Source organism: Hyperoodon ampullatus, assembly GCF_949752795.1.
Source record: "Hyperoodon ampullatus genome assembly, chromosome: 5".
Classification (NCBI taxonomy): Eukaryota; Metazoa; Chordata; class Mammalia; order Artiodactyla; family Ziphiidae; genus Hyperoodon; species Hyperoodon ampullatus.
The window spans coordinates 68,208,801-68,234,141 of NC_136918.1; the positions used below are offsets into that span (position 1 = coordinate 68,208,801).

At 41.6% G+C, this 25,341-nt stretch overlaps 1 protein-coding gene across 13 annotated transcripts in view; it reads right to left on the reverse strand.

The window, feature by feature from the left end:
• The window catches only part of LOC307053004 (schwannomin-interacting protein 1), a gene marked incomplete at both ends in the record, with an annotated part of 607,569 nt that overhangs the window by 33,835 nt on the left and 548,393 nt on the right, over nucleotides 1-25,341 (reverse strand). For 3 of the 13 annotated variants that reach the window (XM_079704239.1, XM_079704230.1, XM_079704238.1), the window contains one exon: nucleotides 10,253-10,330. The exons of 8 other annotated variants lie outside the window; for them this stretch is intronic. In XM_079704239.1, the coding sequence (XP_079560365.1) occupies nucleotides 10,253-10,330 (78 nt within the window). Of the gene's footprint in view, nucleotides 1-10,252; nucleotides 10,331-20,337; nucleotides 20,368-25,341 lie in introns of those variants that run through there. 2 more of the 13 variants (XM_079704231.1, XM_079704228.1) reach the window with 1 other exon arrangement.

A 25,341-nucleotide genomic window follows, 5' to 3' on the forward strand; every position in this document is an offset into this window, starting at 1 on the left:
TTAATTTGATAGGCAAAAAGTGCTCTTCTTTTTATTTTAATTTCTCTGATTACCAGTGAGATTAAATATTTAATTTTTTTCAGTTAACGTACTTGCTTTTCTCTAAACTACTTACTCCTAGGTTTGCTTATTTTTCTATAAAGGTCTGAGAGTTCTGAAAATTTTAGAGTAAGCATATGATTAGTCCTTTTGAGTTTGGAGTCTAAATGTTATACAGTTAAGTCAATAGCTCACTCCTTCTTAAATGTCTGCTGGCTCTGTGCTTGGAAAGCCCTTCCCAGTCCAGAGGTAAAGGATCCCACTTGATGTTGGAGGATTAAATGAGAAAATTGAGGTAAATTGCTTAGTAGCAGTACCTGCCCTATGGTAATGTAAATCTGCAATAAATGGTAGCTATTATGATTAATCCTCCAACAATTCCTGGTCTGAAGATGAGGAAACAGAGGGTGAAGGAAGGTTACCCTACTGTTAGATAGAAGAGCTAGGATTCAAGTCCATCTTTCTGGTGCCAGATCTTCCACATCTCTTCTCCACACCGATCGGTGAGGTGTCCACGTGGACACCATGTTGAAGATAAGAGGCGTGACTTATTCGATTCAGATTGACTTCTTTCCTGAGACGGATGTGATGCTTTCTCAGAAAAGGAGAACACACCTGACTGCAAAACATACACACCACGTGCCTAATCATAACCGCAAATACTTAACAATACAAATATCTTCTTATCAGAGCCACTCTTTGGACACCACTGCTCAATCTTCCTTTCGGAACAAACCGCCCTAACCTTTCAAGTAACTATGATTCAACTGACTAGTAAAACAGTTTTTCTCTTAAAAATTCAACAATTGGAATCTGATTTCCTTCTTGTTGCCCACATGTGTAAAGTGTGTGTGTGTGTGTGTGTGTGTGTGTGTGTGTGTGTGTGTAGTTTCAAACTTCTTTTGTTCTCTAAGGAATTACACCTGCAGGGCAATTATGTCCTCCAAACCCCCAAAGCCCAAACATGCCCCAGGGCGAGGAACAGTGAAGTGCACAGGAAAAGGGAGAGGCGGACTCAAAACTACTCTCGCCAGCTGTGTTTATGGCAAGTGGAGCCATGTCCCCTCCTAAAATGGCCTTGGGAAATACTGTCATAAAACAAAAGTGAAACGTCTAAAATTGATACTGCAGGCAAAAAGCAAGAGGGCACCTGAGGAGGAGCGGCTCATCACTATGAGACAGAAAGACTATAAAGACCATTATCAAGAGTGAAAATGTGCTCACAAACTCACCATTGACCAGCCACAGGCAGCTTTTTGTCCTTGCCTGTCGACGAATTCCCTGCTGCCACCCCCTGTGCCTGGGCAGATAAGGCTCACGATGGCTTTTGAGGGCATGATGTGAGCCAAGATCTCAGAACACAGACCACTGAGCCCTTTCAGACCCCGAACGCCGGTGCTCAGCCTTTCCCATTGTGCCACCGTTCTGCTGCAATTCCCCAAAGTCGACGAGAAGAAAGAGGGGGGATTTGGTAAAAGAAATAAAAAGCAAACGGCCCAAGCTAATGTTCTGCTTGGGTAAATATCGGCTATCTCCAAATCTGGTCCGTCCCCAAGTCCTTTCCATACCTTCTTCGGGACACGGCTGCACCCGGCCCTTACACACCGGTTACCCGAGCCCCTCCTTGGGTCCCGCCTTCATCCCTCTGGCACCCCGTTCACCTTGCTCGAAGCATCCTTGTGTCTCTGAAGCAGGGGCCACCTAGTCTTTCACATGCTGGTCTTATAAATGTATAAGCAGAAGACTGTGTGTCTTGCGCATTTCCAAAATTTAATTGGCAAACTGCATTTTCTTGAGGGCAGCTGAGGGCCCACTGGGGTTCTCAGAAACACACTTTGGAACATAACGTCCTGAGCCTAAACTGAAAGCCAGCTGGTGCTCAGGACACTGCCAGCAGCTGCTTCCTTCTGACTCCTGCACAGCTGCTGATTCCACATAGCTGGAAAGGAGAGGGCCTGTTTGACCCAGAGGAAGGGGTTCCTTAAACTCCCCAAAGGAGGAAGATATTTAAGGAAGCTTGGCTTCCAGAGTCAGGGGGCGCAGTTGATGCGAATGGCACAGCAGTGCTCTAGGAACAAAAGCAGATGTAAGCTTGGGAGCAGGGACAACTGGGGTCTGGATGGGATTCAGTTGTGGGGAAGGGAAGTGGGAGAAAGGAAAATGTTTCCTCCCAGGTTTCCTGTCTTCCACCTCTTCCCTGGATTGATCTTCCATCTCTTCCCTGGATTGATCTTCCCCTCCTCCCCAGCTCCACGGTTTCTTACTTTTACCTGTGCACCATGGGAACTGAAATAGCTTGTTATATCATTGGATGTGCTTATTTTATAATGCTGCCCCAGTACAATTCACTACAAATCCAGGAAGATACCGCTTCTAGCAGCCTCCTTTCTGCCTTGCTAAAGCTGTTACCTCCATCAGTGCTTCTTACACCTCAGGGTGCATACAAATCCCCTGGGGATCTTATTAAAATGCAGATTCTGATTCAGGGGCTGGGCCTGAGACCCTGCATTTCTAACAAGCCCCAGAAGTTGCGAGGGGTTAGCTAGTTCACAAGAAGTTTCTCTCTCTAAGTTGAAGAAGCCTCCAGGCCTTGAATTTTCTTTCTCCATCTTCTACCTGGGTGTCCCACACAGGCCTCATGTCTGTTAAAGCAATGATAACCAATGGGAAAAAGGAAAGCAATGTGCCATTGAGAAAAAACTTCCTAAGGGCTGGGGGCAGCATTATTCTAGAAGCTGATGAATACCCTGGTCCCCCAAGGCTCAGGAAGAAACTCTGGATGCAGGGAGGCTGCTGTGCCATCGGTGTGCCAAGTGGAGAATCGCATGGGTGGGTACACACACAACGTGGCCCTCTCTCTCTCTGGTCACAAATTTCTTTAAACCAGTAGTGCTCAAACTTGATTATGCATGAGAATCACCTGGAAGGCTGCAAAACCAGAGATTATTTTTCTGATTCAGAAGGTCTGAGGTGGGGCTGAGAAAGTGCATTTCTAACAAGTTCCCAGATGCTGCTGGCTCAAACATCCTGAGAACCATGGCTTTACACACCTGAACAGATCGAGGAGCTACATGCAACACAGAGTCGGTTCTTCTTTAATTGAGCACAGATCTGTTGCCTGTGGAATGGCCAGACTCTGGATCCAGGTGCATTGCATTTGCAGCCGTCTGGCCTCGGCCAAAGGCCTTGCCAGGATGCCTGTTTTGAAGCAATTAATGATCCTGTTGCTTCAGTGCAATCTATTGCCTAGTGATAGCTGGCATCATTGCCATTAGCGGCATCCACCAGGGAATGCAATTGGGATTCTGGAGCTCCCGGTGGAAAAGAACTCTTCCTTTAGTAAAATAATAGTCATTCTTATTTCTCTCCTCGGCTTAAGAAAGAAAGTTTTACTCTAAATTTATAGGCAGCATTCTAGTGTGGAGGAGTCTGAGGCTTTTAAACATTAGGAACCAGAAGGACAGAACTTATTCATTAATTAGGCAAATTTTATTAATTTTCTTTAAAACAAAAAATAAAAGAAAACCCAAATATACTGATAGTACTTTCTAATTATTTTCTCACTATGGGTTTATCACAAGATCAAAATATGAAAACAGCATTCTGTAAAAATATGGATTGTATGCTTTTGAATGTCAAGGTCAAAAATACTTGCTCTGTGCAGGTTATTTCAAGTTTTTGCATCATACTTCAAGACGCAAGCTTTCTGGGAAGAGCTTTTCAATTATTAGTGGAAGTGAAAGTTAAATAACCTAGTATCTTTCCATCGTATCACTGAATGGATAGTTAGTCTGGTTGTTTTGTTTTCCGTTTGTTTTTCTGACATTTTCTATTTCAGATATTACACTAAACAATCCAGAAAGGTCTCCTGAAATGCTGTTGAAATCTCTTATCTTTGCATCCTCGCACCCATCTACCTAAACAAGTCCTCTGAACTAGATGTCAGGCTGGGCTGTTGGTCAATGTTGAGACCTGGATTCGGCTTGCTCAGCATCAGACTCACGGCAGAGCTGCCTTTAGATACCTGAAGTCCAGGACGGGCATCCATGGAGGGTCCAGGGGCCTTCTGACATCTGTTTTACTTAAGGATTTGCCAACATCAAAAGGGTTGGGATGCCAGTTCAGAGGATGGAGATGTTTGTTTACAATTAGTTAACCCTGAGGATGGTTTGGCCTATCGACTGCATTCCTTCTCCTCACGCTATAGGCAGAGGAGATAAACATGAGCAGGCAGACAGAAGTGCTGTCCTGGGCTTCCCTGATGGCGCAGTGGTTGGGAATCTGCCTGCTGATGCAGGGGAGACAGGTTCGAGCCCTGGTCTGGGAGGATCCCACATAACGCGGAGCAACTAGGCCCGTGAGCCACAACTACTGAGCCTGCATTTCTAACAAGTCTGGAGCCTGTGCTCCACGGCAAGAGAGGCCGCGATAGTGAGAGGCCCGCACACCACGATGAAGAGTGGCCCCCGTTTGCCACAAGAGAAAGCCCTCGCACAGAAATGAAGATGCAACACAGCAAAAAATAAATAAAATAAATTAATAAACTCCTACCCCCAACATCTCCTTTAAAAAAAAAGAAAAGAAAAAGAAGTGCTGTCCTGCAGAGTCCCTAACACTTGAACATCTAATTGTTAAGGACTGGAGCAAAAGTATTTAACAACCCCCTAGGGTTGAAGTTCAGTAGCCATTTCCTGGCTGAATGGGAACTCTGGTAGAAGTAAAGGAGCCCAGGGTGCAATCTACAAGGATGACTTCTGTAGTGGGAGTGTTTCAATGTCAAATCCTAAAGGGACACAGTTGAAAATTAAAGTTTTCCTCACCTCTGAGCAGCATATCCAAAACATGAACTGCTGGGTGTGTCTTGAGCTCTCTCGGGTTCTCAAATGATTGACTACTTTTAACACAGGACAGTGTTATCTGGGGACTCCATTTTTAACAGGTGCCATTTTACAAGTCTGTAAAACCACCTCAGTCATTCAGTATCACTGTCGGAACACAACAGTCCAAAACACCTGCTGCAAGGTTATGCAACAGCCAAACCACAATCAACCACCAGGAAGCTGGTGTCCCCCGCCTCCCATGTCAAGGTGGGCTGAGGATCTGGGGTAGCTGAACACAGGTGTGTGACCAGGAGGGAGAGCAGGAGCCCCGCGCAGGGCAATTGGGGCCAAGAAGACCCAAGTTAGCCTCTTCACTCTGACACTTACTATTGCAAGTTACGGAAACACTTTAAGCCCCCGTGTCTTTTTCTGAAAAAAGGGATAAAGATACCTTATTTTTTTAGGTTGTATTAAGGATTAAATGAAATACTATATAGAAAGTACTTGGCACAGTGTCTGATCCAGAGAGAAATTCACTAAATGGTCTTGTTGCTAATATTAAAGGTAGGGGCAGGGTAACCTGCTGAGAAGAGTGGAGAAAAGGATAAAAGAGATCCAGAAATGTCCAGAACAGACAAATCCAGAAAGACAGAGAGTACACTGATGATTGTGGTGGGGAGGTGGGAATGAGGAGTAATTGCTAATGGGGACAGGCTTGTTTTGGGGGGTGCTGATGCAAATATTCCGGAATTAGATACTAGTGGTTTGTAGAACCTTATGAATATACTAAAAACCATCAAAGTATATACTTGGACATGTGAATCTTATGGTATGTGAATTATATCTCAATTAAAAAATAAACCATACCCTCCCCCCCAAAATTAAAGTTTTCCTGACCTCTGAGCAGCATATCCAAAACATGAACTGCTGGGTGCATCTCTCTCGGGTTCTCAAATGATTGCCTTCAGAGACTACTTTTAACACAGGACAGTGTTATCTGGGGACTCTATTTGTGTGTGTGTGTGTGTTTATTTTTTAAATTGAGGTATAATTCACATACCGTGTATCTGGAAAATCTCGTTATCTGAAAGAACCCACTCCCTACCACGCTGGCTTACTGAGGTGCGCCAACAGGGTGATACGATGCAAAGAAGCCTGAACTAGGAGTTACAAGGCTTCATATTTACAAGACCTAAAACCAACCGGGCCCGTTCCTCCCTTGAAAGAAAAGGAGACCCTGGCCCAGAAAGTGGAAGAGACTGTCCCGGGGGGCTGAGGTAGGGCTGGGCTCCAGGGTTCAGTAACTTAACGGGGTTCCTCAAGCATATTCAGCCCTTACAGACAGGAAGACGGGAGGGTTCATGGAGTTCGACGGCTGCTTTTCCTCAGTAATTGTGTGGGGAGGGCAGAGCTCTTGTTTGGAATGGCAGCTGGCATTCTGTGTTCCTGTTTATTACAGTTTATCTCAAGCAGTCATTTCCATTCACCTTTTTAAAAAAACATGAGGCGCAGCTGTGGCTTCACTTTAAATATTGTTCCTTCCAGCCTTTTAATTTTTTCACGGGCTCCTCCCTAATCTTTCACCATAATTGGATGCACCACACTAGAGACAGCACCCCGGAGAAACAAAGCCAGGCAAGTCGGCTTGCCCATCCTCCGACCACACACGGCCCTGCCCGCAGCTCCTTCTGCCAGGAGTAGCCTGGGGACAGAAGGCAAGGCCAGCTTGCCAGTGTTTGCTCTGCTCTGGGACAAAGCGGGAGCCAGTCCTCTACCGTGCTTCATGTTAAATTTTCTTGATTTCCTCTCTCTCTCTCCACTGGTATAATTTGGATCTATCACCAGCCCTGAGATGGTGCAGGCTGTGCGTTTTCTAGGTCCACACTGACCATCTGAAGGGCCACCTCCTTCCAGGTGGCATCAATTCCACGGCAGCTTATTTGTTTGTACACCTCCCCATTTGGACTGTGAGCACCTTGAGGGAAAGCCCGGCCTCCCTTTCGTGATCCTGGCCCCGCACACAATGCCAGGGACACAGGAAGGCTCTTGGTGAGTAACAGCTGATGGGATCAGGACACTGACTGGCAGGGTATGTGCCTCCGTGTCCTCAAGACAATGGGCTGTGGGACCCAGAGGGTCAGAGGTTGCTCAGAGCAAGGCAGGGCCATGATAGACAGGACTTGCACACCTAGGATTCTGCCAAGGTGCAGGCTTTCCTTCCTAGATACTAAGATGTGCTTTCTGTTGAGTACAGTCCTACTACTATTACTGAACAAACCAGAGGTCCTTAATGAAACATCAGGACCTTCCCCAAGGAAATGGAACAGATGTGTACTCTTTTCCTTCCTTTGCCTGGGTGGAATCTACTTTTAGTCATCATAAAGTGATCTTTCCCCTGAAGGCTGTTTGCCTGACTTTGAAACAAAGCCCCAGAAGTTGCAAGGGGTTAGCTATTTCACAAGAAGTTTTTATTATTATTATTATTTATTATTTATTATTATTACTATACTTTATTATTTGTAAAATAATCCCTATATACATGCAGTATTTATTAGTGCAACTGGTATAAAAAATTCTACTGCACCCAGGCAGGGATATACCAATTTTCCAAGTGTTTTGGACAACTGACCTCAGAGTGACAGGAGATGAAAGAAGAAATTATTAAAGCTTTTATTTTTATTTACGTTTTAAACATCTTATTCTTAAAAATATCTATTTGTATACAGTCAGCCTTCCATGTCTCTGGGTTCTGCATCTGCAGATTTAACCAACCAGAGATCAAAAATATTTGGGAAAATGCCGGAGAGTTCCAAAAAGCAAGACATGAATTTGCCATGTACCCAGCAACTATTTACATAGCATAGCATTTACACTGTATTAGGTACTATAAGTAATCTAAAGATGATTTAAAGTATACAGGAGGATGTGTGTGAGTTATATGCAAATACCATGCCATTTCATAAAAGGGACTTAAGCATCCTGGGATTTTGGTATCTGTGGAGATCCTGGAACCAATCCCCTGTGGATACCAAGGGACGACTGTATATGTTTTATACATACAAGATGTATTTTTACAGTAGTATATATGTGTAATTTATGAATAGAATATATGTATATTAAAGGCTTGGGCTTAAAAACATTTTACTGATGAATACAAGGTGAAAAAACCCTACAGACCACTGCTTTATGGCATCTAATTTAATTTTCTAGTTAGTCAGCCAAACAGCAAAAACAAAACAGAGAAAAAAAACTTAGAAAAGAAAGATTCTAATTAGGAAAAGTGATTTTTATATTAGCTAATTATTTTCTATCCTTTGTATTTTAAAGAAAGCATATGTTGCCCTGTTTCACTAGAAGTTCTTAATGAAATGATCAATAGTGGTTTTTTAAAAAGGAAGCCTTTGTAGTTATCATGATATGCATACATTTGAAAGCACTTTGCCTGAGAAAAATAGTTAAAAGCTGAAATGACAACAGAACGACTTCCATGTTTAGGGTCCACAACAATATATACTGATCTCTGGGCATCCTCCACATCTAAAAGTTTCATCTAGTGGTCTTTTGTACTAACCTCTCAGATACTATTTCTCTTGAAGTCACATGTGGTGTTCTACTGCCTTAGTGAGATTAAGGGTTATACAATTCAACTCTGTTTTGTTGTTGTTGATGTTTTAAAGCTACTTGAGCCTTACATGTTTGTCACTTTAGTCAACGCTGTATCAGGTTGCCCGCATACCATGGCTCAGTCACTCCAGGCATCTGGGCTCTCTCTGTTTCTAAGTAGGATGAAACTACAGTGGTCATTACTTTATTGTTATTGCATTAGCAGTGGTATGTCTTTCATTTTCCTAAGTGCAAACTGACCTACACTTTCCTAGCTGAGAAACGCTGTGACAAAGAAAACCGTGACTAGTCCTTTGGCACTGAAAATAGAGGCAATATGAGAACTGTGCACTTGTTCTACTGGGTTGGGTAAGTGCCCGACTCTGATTGCTGAGTGTCCCAAGTATCTTTTGCACACCCACTTCCGGCAGGAGGGGACATCGGAGAGGTGTCAGGGTTTCAAGACTCTGAGCACTTATCCCCTTGGGCCCTCACTTCCTTCTTGGGGATCACAAAGGACAAAAAACACACAGAGCGGGCCTCCCTGGTGGCGCAGTGGTTGAGGGTCCGCCTGCCAATGCAGGGGATACGGGTTCGTGCCCCGGTCCGGGAGGATCCCATATGCCGCGGAGCGGCTGGGCCCGTGAGCCATGGCCGCTGGGCCTGCGCGTCCGGAGCCTGTGCTCCGCAACGGGAGAGGCCACAACGGTGAGAGGCCCGCATACCACAAAAAAAAAAAAAAAAAAAAAAAAAACACACAGAGCAACAAGGCAGGTCATTTAAACCTATTTAAGTTTCAGCTCCTGGAGAAATAACATAAACTATTGTGAACTGCTCTAAGACATAAAGTATGTCCTTAAAACAAGCCTCATACTCACACACAATTATGTATATAAGATTTAAATTGCCATATTTTACATTATTATACGTAAAGATCTATCAAGACAGAAGCTTCTATCTCAATCTAGGGGAAAAAAAGTTAGTGACGTATTTGATCAAATTAAAAATTTAAGAGCAAGTTTTACTGTTTTAGGATATTTGCCTTTGAGGGAAAACAGGTCTTTCTTTCCAGGTCCATGACGGAAGGTCCCTGATTCTTCATACTGGGCTGTGTTGTGACCTACACTTGACTTATGGGAAATAATAAGGGGGAAGGACATAGTGTTTAGCCTTCTGTGGACAGACAAGCATATGCTTGTAGTTTAATTTCATTACCTCACCCATATAACTAAAGCTATTTTTACTTGCGGCTTTTATTACCAGACAATTACCATAAAAAAATACCAAAAATATATTTACTGACTTTCAAAAGAAAAGGCAAGCAAAGAATTAGCAGATACTGTATCAGGTTTTCTTAAAACCTCACACTTCTCTTAGTAAAACTTTATATTTTTCATTGTTTAAAAAAGCCAAACTTAGAAAGATAGATTAAACATGCTAGTAATTATTTTTTGCAGGTGAACTGTCAACATGTCAGTAATTTAAAAAATTATTCCTTCACATAAAAAGCCTGCCTAGAAACCATATGCATAATAGAATGTTTTTCAACTTCAGAATAACAACATGTGTATTCCAGTTACTGCTATAATATATTAATGAATACAAACTGGGAAACACAGAAAGAAGAACTCTCCCAGCTTAATGCATTCGATTCTGAGCATTTAGCCTTCCTGAATATATTATGGCAATGGCCACTGAGTGTGGAATTTGGCCACTCCTCACGGGTGATCTTTCTCCCAGTTAGAAAAATGGTCCGATTGTTTACAAACAAAAGAGCTCTCCCCCCTTACCTTTTTATAATCCCCCTCCATATCCAATGGGGATTCTTGACTGATGATGTCATCCATTCCATCACTGTCCAAATTCATCTTTTAACTCTTTAGAATTTCACTTAAGAAATAACCTCCCATGAATTCTGATAGGCTGACGTGCAGTTGCCCAGGACCCTGGTTACCGCTCATGCTGACATGGAGAGCCAGCTAAGAGTCTGTGTCCGGATGTACGTAACCTTGCCCCCCTCTATCCCAAAGACACCGCCCCACCTGGCCTCCCTGGTCTGTCCTGCGCTCCAGCACGGGGGCAGCTGCTGTTCTCTGAGACTAACTCTGCCCTGACACTCAGCTGGTTGAGTCCAGCTTCCCACGTCTGCCGTCACCTTACCCTGAATGATCCTGCCTGGATTCCTCTCCCCAGCACCTTTTCTACCCCAAGTCGAGGAAAAGCTGATTCAACTCCCCCAACTCCCCCCTTCAGGGCTGAATGTGGATAGGAGTTCTGTAAGGCATCCAGCAACCTTTTTCTGAACCAGGGGTAGAGTGTATGGGATAAAAATAGATGCAAAGCCCAGCCTCGCAGACTTCACTGGTGAGTTAAAAGCCGGGTCTTCCGTGCCAAAAACTAAACAGTATAATTTAAAAGTTAACCTGTAAGACAGATGCTTGCCTTTTTTTCCTTTTTCCCGTAACCAATCATTCCTTAAAATCAGATGTAAAAGTCTCATCTTCAGGGAGAAACCCCAGCACAAGAATGAAATTCATTTCCAACACATTTCCAAATTCATTTCTGCTCCAGGATCGCTGCTTTGTTCTATTAATATAGGCAAGAGAAAAAGATCCATCAACTTTTCTTTAAAAGCCGGTGGCAGGCTTTTTCACAAAAGAGGACGTTCCTTTCTGCTGCTCTCTTTACCCTTTTCCCATGGCTTTTGGTTTTGTTTACTGGCTTTACATACAGAGAAGGAAAAGGCCCACAGCTGGAGGATGTTTTGATGCAAGAAGCAGATAAACAGAAGTGCACACACAAACACACACTCCTCGTTATCGAATTACTACTGCCATAAACTAAAACTTATATCCAGTATTTTTTAAAAGTTACTGTGTGCAGGAGAAATGGGCCAAAGAAGAATTCAAAGGCCAAGGCTCTGCTCAGCAGCACAGTCTTATAGTCTGACATGCTCAGACAGAAAGCAGCAAATGTACCAGTCAATACTTCTTCCAGTGTGAATTCCTGACCAACCTCAATGCTGTTAAGAACAGAGTCTTAAAGCAAAAGTGCTGTTCAAGACAGCTTTTGGCATCTGAACCTTTGCTGACATGCTCACATTCACTTGTCTACCCTTCCTCTCCACAAATTAAAAAAAATTCAATTCGTGGTAGACTTGTAGCATCAAGGTGTCTCACTGTAGCAGCCCTACTTCCTTAAAGCAAATATTTTCCCTGCATCCCATGACCCACATCCAAACACCCCTTTAACTCCATCCACCCTCATCCTCCACCTCAATTCCCAGGAGAATGTCTTATACCTTTGTCAGACAGTTTGACGGAAGTTGTATCTCCCGACCCACACTTGCTTTTGGGAAGGGCTTCTGTCTAGCAGAGATCTCCCTTGTCCTTGGAACGTTGTCCACAGAAGGAAACATTAATAGTTCATATGAGTGCTTTTCAACCGAAATCTTCTGTGGAAACCACATACATTTAGAAGGTAAACATGGGTCTGCTCAGGTTGAAGAAGGGGGCCTACCGTGAATTTCAGTGATTTCAGCCTCTTACCTAAGTTAGCATCCTAGCCCGCTTAGCAGTCTATAATCAAGAGCTAACATGGATGCAGCTATAAAAATTTGTTTATTTATTTGGCTGTGCCACGCGGCTTGCAGGATCTTAGTTCCCCGACCAGGGATTGAACCCAGGCCACTGCAGTGAAAGCTCTGAGTCCTAACCACTGGACCGCCAGAAAATTCCCAATAAAAACTTAGAGAGTACAAGACTTAGTAAAGTACATAAAACTATAAGTCTAATTACTAACACCTTTTGACTTTAATTTTAACAGGGTGGCCTTAAATATATAGTTAAAATGACTGAACCCTCACTATTAACTATGTATATGTATAAACATATTCAAAATAATTTACGTACACCAATAATACATTGACCACACACATACATATATATGCATATTCATATACATTAATAATATATTACCTTTTGGAGAAGGGCACCTCAAAATCCAAGATGGAAATTCCCCAGCCATACAACAGCAGCAAGGATTAGTACTAAGAAAGTACTAAAGATCATTCCCCTCCTCTACCCGCTACATCTTTTCTTGGCATAAGTGATTCTCTAATAAGTACTATAGAGAGACAAGTGATAAAACATCTCCTCTTGAAACTTGGTCCCCAGTGGTGACGAATTTATTTTGCACCCTCCCTAAAGAAGTGCTCAGCACATAGACTCGTAGTCCAGACCCTTTCCAGAAGGAGCTGTACCACCGCTATCTGGATGGCTTGTGCTGGCTTAAAATACCTGCTATTTTCCTAACATGTGAACTGATCTTCAATGTTTTCTAGAGCTTTGCTACTCGAAGTGTGTCCTCCGACCAGAGCATCCACATCACCTGGGAGCGGACTGCAAGTGCAAACGCTCAGCTCTCACCCCAGACCTACTGAATTAAAAAATGCACTTTTAAAAGAGCGGTAGGATTTTTTGAGTGTGCTTTAAATTTTAGAAGCACAGCTCTAGACCTTGAAAAAATTCATTGTAAGAGATTATATTATTTTAGATCATATTTCTAGGCATGGTGGCAAGATCTTGACTTCAGATGCCTGGGATCAACGCTGTAATTAATTTCACTTCCAAGAGGTCCAAATGAATGCAGGAAAGGAAAAAACAAAACACGACCTCAAAAGGCTTGAGCTGAACATAATGTTTGGTGGTTTTGTAGTAGCTACGCACAAACAAGGGGATAACAGTCACTCATGTCTTTCCTCCCGAGAATTCTTCCCGGTTCCTTCCTCTACTGCTGCCCTCTCTAAAATGAACTGTGCTGGCAAAACATAGGCCCAGATACTAATGCTTCCCCTTAGAAAATGTACACAGAGTCACTTACAGTCCCTGAGGTTGAAAGGGCCTCTGCTCACCCCACTGCCCTGAAATTCAAGGACTAGAACGGAGAGCTTCAGTTTCCTGTCAAGCCATGATCTGAACTGCAAGGTGCATTGCTCACGTGAGCTAATGCTTTTAAATGATCATTATCGGTCACTGGTGGAAATTATTGACTGTGAGAACACCGACTGCATTACTGGGAAATCACTTATGCATTGTCAAAAGATTTTCCTATTCCTATTGATGGAAACTATTTCATCCTGATTAATCCTTTAGCCTCCTACCGCCTTTCCTTCCACCTTAATATCCAAATTCCATGTGCTATACAAACTGACACCTGATTTATAATCTCTCTTCAAATAAACTATTTTCTTCTGTGCAATGTTTGTCTAAATTTGCTTTGCTTTTCAATTAAGGTATTCCGATAGCTAGATAAACCACGAACACATGCGTGCAATTTTGCAATGGACTTTTCAGTGTAGGTTTAAAAAGTTAAACTAATGGCACTGGGAGCATGGAGTGGAGGAGGTGAAAGTGTTGGGAGAAGACAGAGTGCCAGTCGTTGACCCACATCAGAAAAACTGAGGACCACAGACATCAAGCTTTCTGCCCAGCTGAAGACGTGAGTACAAGAAACTCAACTGCAGTCACTTGGATGACAGCGGCACAGCTTCCGAGGGAGACCAGGATTAATGCCCTCATTATGTTTTTCTGTGTTCTTAGCATTCTTTCCCCCTTAATGGCTCTCCTACGCTGATCGTCACTAGGCCTTTGGATGGTTGTTTTCTTCTGAATTCAAGCAATTTTGTCAAAGTACTTTCTATTTCAGGAAGCTTGGTAATTTCTGATGCTTCTAGATAGTGCCCAGGGGAATATTAAGTACACCAAGATTTCAAATTTTCCCTTGGTATAGAGAATATAAATAAATAATAGAATATGGCGCTATTGATGTTGAGCTTCTGCATGTGAAATCTTAGTTTAAGATCGTGTGTGTGTGTGTGTGTGTGTGTGTGTGTGTGTGTGTGAAGGTGGGGTCTCTACTCTCCAGAAATCATGCATGCACTGATATGTATCCTCTATCCCCAGCCCCTTTCCAAGAGAAAATACTAGACTTTTGGCTTAAGATATGCATATGCACATTTATTTCTTAAAATCCCTTGATGTCTAAAACGTGATGTTTGAGGCCCCCAGTGCTACTTTAAATAGGAATGATGTGCTTGTACTAAATTTCTATTTCAGATCAGGCCCATACTGAAATCCTGTTAAAATGATTTCCCCCCCCATTTGGGCACCTGTCCCTGTGCTCCTTTTGTGGTAAAAAATACACAACATTAAAATTTCAGATATACAGCCTAAAAACAAGTGCAGACGAGTTTACATACAGAACTATTTTCTTAATTTTTAAGGTGATGGATATGTTACTCTCTCCTCAGACAAACACACTGTATCTCAACAAGGCAAAACACAACTATACCCCAACCAGGCAAAACAATGTAAACAAAGTATTCTTCAGCACTTAACTATGGGGAAAAAAATTTCCCAATCAAATAAAAATCTATAGAACAAGATGGAAAAATAACTTCATTGAACTTTAACTTTATTTACTTATTTTTCATTGAACTTATATTTCAAAGCCTGTATCAAATAGTGCACTAAATGCTTTGAAATTCCCCTCTCCATTAGGTCAATATATTTTTTCCCTGCTATGGATGAAACCAGGCTTAAATTGAGTGGAATCTTAAATGGAGTCAAATTTGATACCTTGTTTTCTCATTCACAGGAAGAGGGACTTGGGAAATGAGCCCTCCCTTGCCCTGATGTCAACAGGGAGAGACTGTATTTCCTTTCTTTTGTTAACCATGAAATAACCCACTAGAATATGGGCATGAAGGGCTGTTTACTACTTTCTCCAGCAAGAATTTTTAATGTACTGTTTAAACTGATATAATCCCTAGTTTTATCATTTGAGACCAATATAGGACATCTTTTATTTTATGTGCTGGGTATGACACTTCAATTGGGCTGAAACATTTTGTCCAAGAGGTATTTGGTGTTTCAGGAGCCAGTAAAATTATCCTTCTATATGGTAAAAAGATTTCTGAAAACTTTGCAAAATTCAATATATTAAGAAAGGTGGCTTGAGGATGAGTATTTGCCTCAACTGACCACAGGTATTTTGAAAAAGTACTTGGGGATGGACCATGAGGTTCATTTCACCTTGGGAAAATTCTCTTGGTGAAGGAGAAGGAGATATGGAGGTGTGTTCTTAATGCATTGTCTCTGGGAAGGGGGGCATCTGTCTCTTTCATTTTCTTCTGTGCACTGTGTCTCCCATCTCGGCATGTGGGATGCTGGCAACTGGGCAAGAGGCTCGTTAGCCAGGTATAAGGAATACCAGGATCAGCTTCACCAACTCCCTGTTGCAGCACACAGATCTGAGCTTCTCCCTGGTATTATGATGCAAAATCCTCGTCCTGGGGACTCGGAACAGCACCAACTGCAGAAGATGCAATTCAGTCCAACACACATTTATTGAACACATACTCTGTTTGCAGGGCAGGAAATGAAAATCAGGTCTTTGTTCTCAAGAAGCCTGTTGTCTAATGGGGGAGACAGACTTATATGTCACTAGTTGTAAATGGGTTGTAACAGAAGTAAAAGCAAAATGCACTGAGAAGGAGAAAGCTTCCTGAAGGAGGTGACATTTGAGCCTCAGAGTACATCAGCTTGCAACAGGTAGAAGCAGGTGTGTGTGTGGCAGACTTTGTAGGCTGAGGCATCACAGCAAAGAAAAAGGACTGATGGCAATTTGGGGGCAGAAATATAGGGCTTGGAGGGAGGAGTGTTTCTGCCCAGGGTTCTGATCATGGTTAGGCCTTGACTGCCATACAAAGGGGCTGGAAATTTATCCTAAAGAAAATGGGGAAGCATCAAAGATTTCTACTCTGCTTTTTTAAGACCAGGTGTGTATTTGAAGAAGAGTTTCTTTATGCTCCCAAGGGAGGAAAAGGACGAGAGTCATTCACATACCATTTTACTTTCTTTCTCCTCCATTCCTATGGGAGCTAAGAACGTGAGGGTGTGGTTTATATCTGGGGTGGTGATAAGGGAATTTAAGCAATGGAAAGAAAGCGATAAAAGCGTGTCATTGGCTTTACATTCACATCAATCTCCAAAATTAACTGTAGGGAGAGAGGAGAAAATATTTGGGAGTTTTTAAGCAAAATGGACCCTTTGACCTAAGTGTGTACTTTCAAGTTAATGATATTTCAAAGCTTTCTATCAGAGATCGTTTAGAAGAATCTGGCCTCTTGAAGGCTGCCAGGCCTGAAGCTGTGGGCAAGGCTCTTTCCTGAAGAGACTGGCTTCCTCCCAAGACTGGAAAATGGAGGTTGATAGCTCTATCTTTTAACACGGCTACAACTGAAAATGACAACACATGCCTCAGTAACCTCTGTGCTAATGTAAACCCTGGGAGGGAGGAAAGTACACGAAGATGATGACAATGTGAGAACCTTTAAAAACAAAACAACCATGAAAAATTCTGCCTGAGAATTTCTCTCTGATCATCCCTCCTTGGATTAAGTCGTTCAAAGCACAGTGCATCCATCCACCTCAAGCAGTGGTTTTCAAGCTCTTGGAAGCAATGAAACTCTTTTTTTCAAAACAGTCATCTATTTGGAAAAGCAATACATGAGAATCAGCTATACTTCTACATATTAGTAATAAATAATTGGGAAGTGAAGTGACGCATGCTTTTCCTGGGCTGCTTATAATCTTCACTGAGCCCTTTATGTTCATTGGGAGAAGGTGGCTCTTAATTCATGGCAACTGGCTTGCTTATGCAGAAAGGTGGCCTCTGCCAACTCTCATGCCAGGATGTTAACTAGGAAAAATCCCATTTCACAGATGAGAAAAGTAACAAGAATTAAGGGAATAATCAGACCCACAAACACTGAAACCAGGGCAGATTAATGGTAGGAGGTTAGCATAGGAATAGGATTGAAAGTCACCCCAATGGCCATCAAAATGTAACAAACCACAGTGCTATAGAATGTTTACAGTGTCTTTCTTCTTAGTCAATTTTATATACAGTAGGCACATCCATCCATTTTATTTGAGAGCTTGTTCTTAGCACTGGGAGAGCAGATGGACACAAACCTAAAAATCCCTGCCCTCACGGAGCTTCCATGGAGAGAGGGAGACAGAAAATAGACAAATGAGTAAAAGTCTGATGGTTGGTGACGAATGCCAAATATAAAAATAAAGTGTAATAGAAATATTGGGATAGAACTGGGGAGTTGGAAGTTGACATAGTAAGTCCAGAGAAGGCCTTCACAAGAAGGTGACATTTGAGCAAAGATCTGAAGAAAGGGAGAGAGAAAGCCATGGGGGTTACCCACAGGACAAATATAGGATGCGTGCGTGAATCTGAATTTCACGTAAACAGTGAACAATTTTTTAATATAAACATGCCCCGAACACTGCAGATCGTTTGCTAAATCTGCAACCCTACACAGGGTACCTGGAGGAAGCACATGTCAGGCAGGAGGGGGCAGCAAGTGCAGGGCCAGGCCAGCATGGGGCAAGGGAAGGAAGGGATGGAGGGAGGGGGACGTGGGAGAGGACTCTGAGAGGAATCAGGGGTGAGGTGACGTAAGGCCCTGGGCGCCCTGGGAGGACATGGGCTTTTATGTCGAGGAGGAGAATTTTGAGATGGGTGACAGGCTCTGCCTTAGGTCTTGAAAGATCATTCTGGATGCTTGTTGAAAACAGACTATGGAATGGGGGCAAGGGCAGGAGCAGCCCCAGTTAGGAGGCCGTTACTGTGCTGCTGCTGCTGCTGCTGATGGTAACAAGAGTAATAACAACATATATCTAGACATGTGCACCAAAATGCCCAAGTAAGTTTGAGGGGAATGGCCTCCGAAGCCCCCTTCATGGGCTCTCCATTAAGAAACCTTGGTACACATTTATGGAGGAAAGAAATCAGTCCTACAGATAAATTCCTTCTACTCACTAAGATGCTAACCTTGAGGAATTTGCTTTAACCACTACATTATCATCCTTAAGAATAAGTAAATAAATAAACAAGCCTTCAACAGAAAGGGGGAAGTTTCTGAAAAACATCAAACTGTCGATATCACCAGTGACCATGAACATCAAGCCAAGAACTTAGAGAAACCGCCCTTGCTGAATCCAAACGCACACGGTGCCCAGTGGGTTCTAAAACTAAGGTTTCTAAGTAGGATTGAGACGTGGCTTCAAGGTTAATGTTTTTGTTTATGCTGAGTTATGAATAAAGGGAGGGCATTTCAAAAGAACATACACATGAAGATAGTCCGATAAAACTCCATGGAGATGCAGAATCTATTGCCTATTATTATCTGCCTAATGCACATAATTTTACTGTGAAAATAAGCAATAAATACTTCAAAACTATCGAACACATAATGACTGTTATATGTTGTAGTTCATATAAAATAAAATCAATTTGTCTTCCTCTGGAAGCAGCAGGCTAAAAAATCTCTCCTCTCCAGATGGAATTGCTGATATTTGACCAGTTTTTGACTTGTAAAACCAGTGATTCCATGTTCAACCTAATGAAAAAATATAGGGAATAATCTTATAGTATCTTGCCTTTCAAAAATTAAATGACATAGCATCTCTGAAAACTGAGCAGAAAAATGATTTTAATTATTATAGTAATTTAATCACCTGTAGCCATGCCATAAGTAGGTTAGGCTCTCCATGGATGTTGACACTACGCTCCCAAACTGTATTCTGTGTAAGTTTTGGTTGTTTCCTCAGATCATGACCCTTTTCTCTTGGAATGAATTCCTAATAAGCACAATCTTGATATTTAGGATCTATGGCCCTAAATGTATTATAAAATAAAAATACTATAAGACAAGTCTACAGTTACAAACTTCCAATTATTAAGCAGAGAAAAAGTGGATAAATACACTTTCTAGGCACACATTACTTAGCTGAGAAACGACTGCCTTGAGTCTTGTGAGATGTACTATTCTGCCTGCATATATTCACCACTGTGAAACCCGACCTTATGAGAAACACCTGCTGATCTCAGGTAACCTACCTCACACAAGGAAGAGGCATTGTTAGACTAGAGAAATGGTCCCTTAGAGCTTCTAAACTCGGTCAGTTGAGTGATACCCTGATATTAACTATCCAGGACTTGGACTAGCCACGCTTGCTGCTGCAAAGAGCAATTTCTCTGAGAACATTCTCGTTGTCTGTTGACAACGAGGATACTTTCAATGTTGCCTCCACAGTCCAGTCACACTCTAGAACTGGTCTTCTGAAATCATCTGTGTTTACTTCAAAACTCCAGAGAGCAAATTAGCACACAGATGAGTATGTATTACTAAAAATTTTCTATTTGGAGTTTCTTATGCATGTTGGTACCTTAATTCTTATTTACTAGTCATTTAAAACAACACACTAGTAAAAATAAGTTTGCAGAGACATACAAGAGCAACTTTAAACGTCAAGTGCATGCCAGCTCATTTTTGAAAATTCTTAGATCCTCAATTACTTCCTATTTATATAATTTCCTTCAAGACAATCCTAAAAACTGTACCTGAAGCAAGTCGCAACCCTATGCAATGAGCAAAAATCGTATTTTTCACTGTTATCTACGTGAAATTCCAGATAGATTTTCCTTCTCCAAAGCCCCTGAAATTCAATTACAGTTCAAAGCAGTTCGTCTCATTTGCACAGACATACAGAATGTGCAAAGCACAGATCACCTCAGTGGATTTCACATATGCTTTAAAGGCCAAAGAAGCAGTGTTTTCTGCCCCATTACTCCCCAGAAAATCTAATTACAATTCAGATACTGTATGCGATGAAGGCCAGGAGTGGAGGATAGCAAAATCTCTTGAAAATCCGGAAAGAGGCAACCTGCTGCTTTGGAAGAGGAAGGCCTCCTCTCCCAAAGGATGCCGGCCTCACAATCAGGCTTTAAATCTTACCTGATACGAACAGTTCTCCTGATGTACCATCTCAGTGCATCCTAGGGCGCAGACCCCAAACAGGACTGCTCAGCCAAGCTGCGGAGGGAAAGCTCGGAGCATCCACTGGCGGAGAGCAAGCCCTGGGAAGGCAGGGGCTCCCCGCAGATTAAAATGGATGCTGTTTCGCTGATCAACCTGCGCAGTGGCACTGCCTGTGCCGGGAAGCGCGCAGCGAGCCGAGCTGCTCTCCTCGGAAAGCAGCAGTGAGGCTTACAAACATGGAGCTAGGACCGGGCTGGGGGAGGGGGCGCGCTCATCACTGGCACAATCAGCCAATTATATTATAGGCACAAAGGAAAGGATCAGTCTGGGGCTGGTGTGACCTTCTGGTGCTTTATGAAGGCAGTTAACTGATGTGGAAACATTCTAGTCCTCATTAAAGGGAAAAAGGCCGGCGAGGGAGAAGGAGAGAGACAGACACAAATCAATGTTGCAGTTGAACATTTCTAACCTCCGGCACCATCCTTCCTGCCCACAGATGCTGCCTGCATGGTGCTTATGAAACGAGAGGCCTTAAGGATCATTTCATAACTTTTAACAGGCGAAAGGGAAAACAATCCATTCTGAATATTGACACTGAAGGGATGTTCTCTGTGTTCAGTGTCTGAAGTGTTTGTCAACTTTATAACTAAGAGGAGGGCCTTCATTCTTTTAAAAAAATATTATTTTATAATTCTTTTGATTTCCCACTTATTTTTGGCTCTTATCAGCATGCTTTTTAAGTCAAACAGAAATAAGATGAAATAATTTTCCTATACTTTTTTAGGGAGGGAGCTTATTAAAGTATTAAAGTCAGTATAATTCATTCATTTCATGAAAATGAAACTAAACTGCAAGTTTTTTTTTGACAGTAAGGCCATATATATATATGGCCCAATGCTGTGACTTGAATATACAGACACCCCCAATGTATCACAATATGATTCTAGAGACAGACCATTCCACCTAAGAGACAGTAATGGAAAGGATTCTGGTCTTTCAGATAGTAATCAAAGGACACACAAGTTGGACCATACATGTCTCTGGTAAAAAGAGTAGCCGATTTCTAAAATACTTCAGGGTGGTTCTAGGATTTTAGGATATACAAAGAGGAACAACTAGGCTTATAAATTCATGAAGCTAATTTAATGATAGATAATTTTAAAACTAAACACAATAAAATTTTCTTATCTATACTTCTTAGTCGCCATAGGGCAACTCATCTTGCTATTTCTTAATAAAATGGCTCTGAGCAAATCAATGGTATTCAATAAAATCTTGACTGAATTTAAACCATCAAATAAAAAAAAATTCAATAGCGATATTATTCTTAAGCTATTTTGGTATAGCTATATCTATCTATCTTCTTAAATAATCTTACTAATAACTGCAAAGTCTTCATTATGCTATTAATTGAGAAAAACAAGTACTTTTTGCCCGACGAATGGAATCAACATGTTTGACAAGTTTTCATATCAAGCTCGATCTTAAGGAATGCTGAGAGTTTGTGTTAGGAATATTTGGTGATATATTTTTAATTTTATAACATCTCTGCTTCTTGGAAAGAAACAAACCTATTTTTCTAAATATTCTTAATTTTCGTGATTTGAGATTCTGACAGGAGAAAAGTTGGCCCTCTGAGTTCAACCCCAGAGACACACTCACAAGCCTGGCTTGAGCTTCCTGTTTAGGACAGTGGAAAGGTGGCAGGAAAGGCCCAGCTGATGATCTCACAGGCTGGCATTTCAGCACTGGTCCAATGGGTTCAAAGGAAAAAGCACTCTGGACATGCACTCTGCAAAGCTCACAGGCCTTCTCCCTGGAATCTAGGTGAGAGCTAGGCCACCTAACATGTGCAAGACTTTTGAGGCCTGTTCGTTGGAGGGTGGCACAATGAGAGCTTGATGAACAAAGCAGAAGCCTGAGCTAGATTATGAGTCTTCTTAAAAAGATGATGAAGAAAGGAGGCCAGAAACTCTTCAGTGGAAGGAAATAACATGCAACATATCCCCATCCAAAATTTCATCTCTCCTTATTGAGTAATCCATACAGGACAGAGACACAGACAGACTTCTTTGTGGAGTGCCTTGCTATACAACTGCCCAGATGAAGGCTCTGGAATCCGAAGTATGTGCAAGGAAAAGTAAGCCGAAGTAAAAGTTCCTTTTGCAAGATAGCAAATAAGATCAAATGGAAATTTATGCCGAACATAAGACACAATTCCAACTTTCCAAGACAGAACAGCTTTACTTGAAAGGCTGTTAAAACTTTATCCAAGTTACTACTTTGACAATCTATGACCTTAAGGCTTGGGAACATGTTTTCAAGCTATACACGGTCTAAGAAGTTGCTTCCTGGACTCTGTTCTCTTCTGAAAACTGAAGGCTCTGGGATATATTACATAAACTCCTAAAGACATTTATCATGTGTTGTTAAAAAAAAAAAAAAGCCTAAACATGATCCCACTCTTCACAGTTGCTGTTCCATAAATAGTGGAAGTGACTCAGAGGTGGCTCTGGGGAGAACAGATTTCTGACAATTGTATCCTAAATCCTGTCAAAAAACCTCTCAAGAGGTATAAACAAGATAAAAAGAAAAAAAAATGGAATATGTCAAGCAAGCTTCCCTTTATAGTCATTCATTGGAAAGGACTTTGTGTTATAATTTAAACTATGATTTGCTAGTACAAAAAACTTTAAACAGAAACCAGCTGTTCCAAGAGCATTTAAGCTAGAATAACTTACCAAGCTACAGTGACATTTGTTATTTTTGGACTAAAAAATATTGATGAACTGTTTAAGTGTGATCTATGTAGCATAGAGATTATTTTTTCTTCTCAGGTCTTCACAGCTTCTCTTCCCATAAAAAGTATTGGATTTCAGATTTACATGGGACCTCAAGAGATAAACTGTTATCTTCCAGATATGGAAACTGAGGCCTAAGAGACTTGTGACATGCCCAAGAACATAAATCCTCCAACAGCAGCAAAAAGGCCTCAAAGTAAGAGGAAAAAAAAAAAAAAACCCTCCAGATTTTCTTTGTGTGTTCATATAAAAAATGCTAAATTGAGGGCCACTAGACTTGGAGAAATAAACCCCTTTTGACTGAACCAATGTAGGCTGGCCTTGAAATCAAAATCCATCATAAGGTAAGAGGGAGGTTGCAGTGTGGTTCTACCTAAATCCGAATCCAAGGTATGTTTTAAAAGAAGAAATATTAGAGCATTTCTTCATTAAGCTAACAGTCCTATTTCTGCCACCAAGCAAACTATTATGTTTTTAAATCCAGAAAAACATTTTTTCATTTGTGGCAAGTAACAGCAACAGAATGAAGATGGCCAACAGACACATGAAAAGATGCTCAACATCACTAATCATCAGGGAAATGCAAATCAAAACCATAATGAGGTATCAGTTCACATCCATCAGAATGGCTGTCATCAAAAAGAACAAATAACAAGTGTTGGAGAGGATGTAGAGAAAAGGGAATCCTTGTGCACTGTTGGTGGGAATGTAAATTGGTATAGGCACTATGGAAAACAGTATGGAGATTCCTCAAAAAAATTAAAAATAGAACTACCATATGATCCAGCAATTCCACTTCTGGGTATTTCCCCCAAGAAAACAAAAACACTAATTCGAAAAGATCTATGCACCCCTATGTTCATTGCAGTATTATTTATAATAGCCAAGATATAGAAGCAACCTAAGTGTCCACCAACAGATGAATGGATAAAGAAAATGTGGCATATATATATTACTCAGCCAAAAAAAAAAGATGGCACTCTCGCCATTTGCGACAACATGTTTAGACCTAGAGGGTATTATGTTAAGTGAAATAAGTCAGACAGAGAAAGACAAATACTGCATGATTTCCACTGCAGTATTCCACTGTGGAATACTGCATAAATTCCACTTATATGTGGAATTTAGAAACAAAACAAATGAACAAACATAACTAAACAGAAACAGACTCATAGATACAGAGAACAAACAGGTGGTTGCCAGGGAGAGGGGGTGAGGGGTAAAAAGGAAAAAAAAAGGTAACTATGTGAGGTAATGAATGCTAATTAGCTTGAATTGTGGTGATCACATCACAATGTATACTAATGTGAGACCATCACATTGTACACCTTAAATACGTACAAATTTTGTCAATTATACCTCAAAAACACTGAAAAAAAAGATTAAAATAAATAAATTTTTGAAATAGCAACAGAATGAAGGGTTTTTTTTGCAGGGGGTAGTAAATATAGTGGTTAAAAAGTCACATCTGCACGTCGTCTGAGAATACAGTTTCAAAAATGAATTACTGGGGTCAGGGACCGACTTGGGAAGGGCATAGGGAACTTTCTGGCACAAGCTGTATGACTTGAAAGGGCCTGGTTTACAGAGGAGTATACATTTGTCAAAACTCACTGAATAATACATTTAAGATTTGTGCATTTCATTGTGTGTAAAATTTACCTCAGAATATTAAAAAAAGATCCGGTTAATGATATGCAGCTGAAGTATTTAGGGGACGGCATAGGGATGTCTGCAACTCACTTTAAATGCATCAAATAAATGAGATGAATTGACGGATGGATAGATGGAAAGCTGTTGACAAAGGGAGTTTAGTAAAACAGTAATTGCAGAATCTGTATGGTGCGTAAAGGGAGATTCGCCTAAAAACTTTTCAGTTTGAAACAGTTTGTAATGAAATATTGGGGAAAAATGAAGTTATTGGGGGTGAGGAAGATGAGCAAGAAAGTCATTGTTTTAAGCTGTGCTCTGGACGCGCAGGCCCAGCGGCCATGGCTCACGGGCCCAGCCGCTCCGCGGCATGTAGGATCCTCCCGGACTGGGGCACAAACCCGTGTCTCCTGCATCGGCAGGCGGACTCTCAACCACTGCGCCACCAGGGAAGCCCTAAGCAATAACTTTTAAGTTTTTCCTTAGGAATTTGTGGAGAGCAGGCAGACATTTTACATAGCGTTATGTT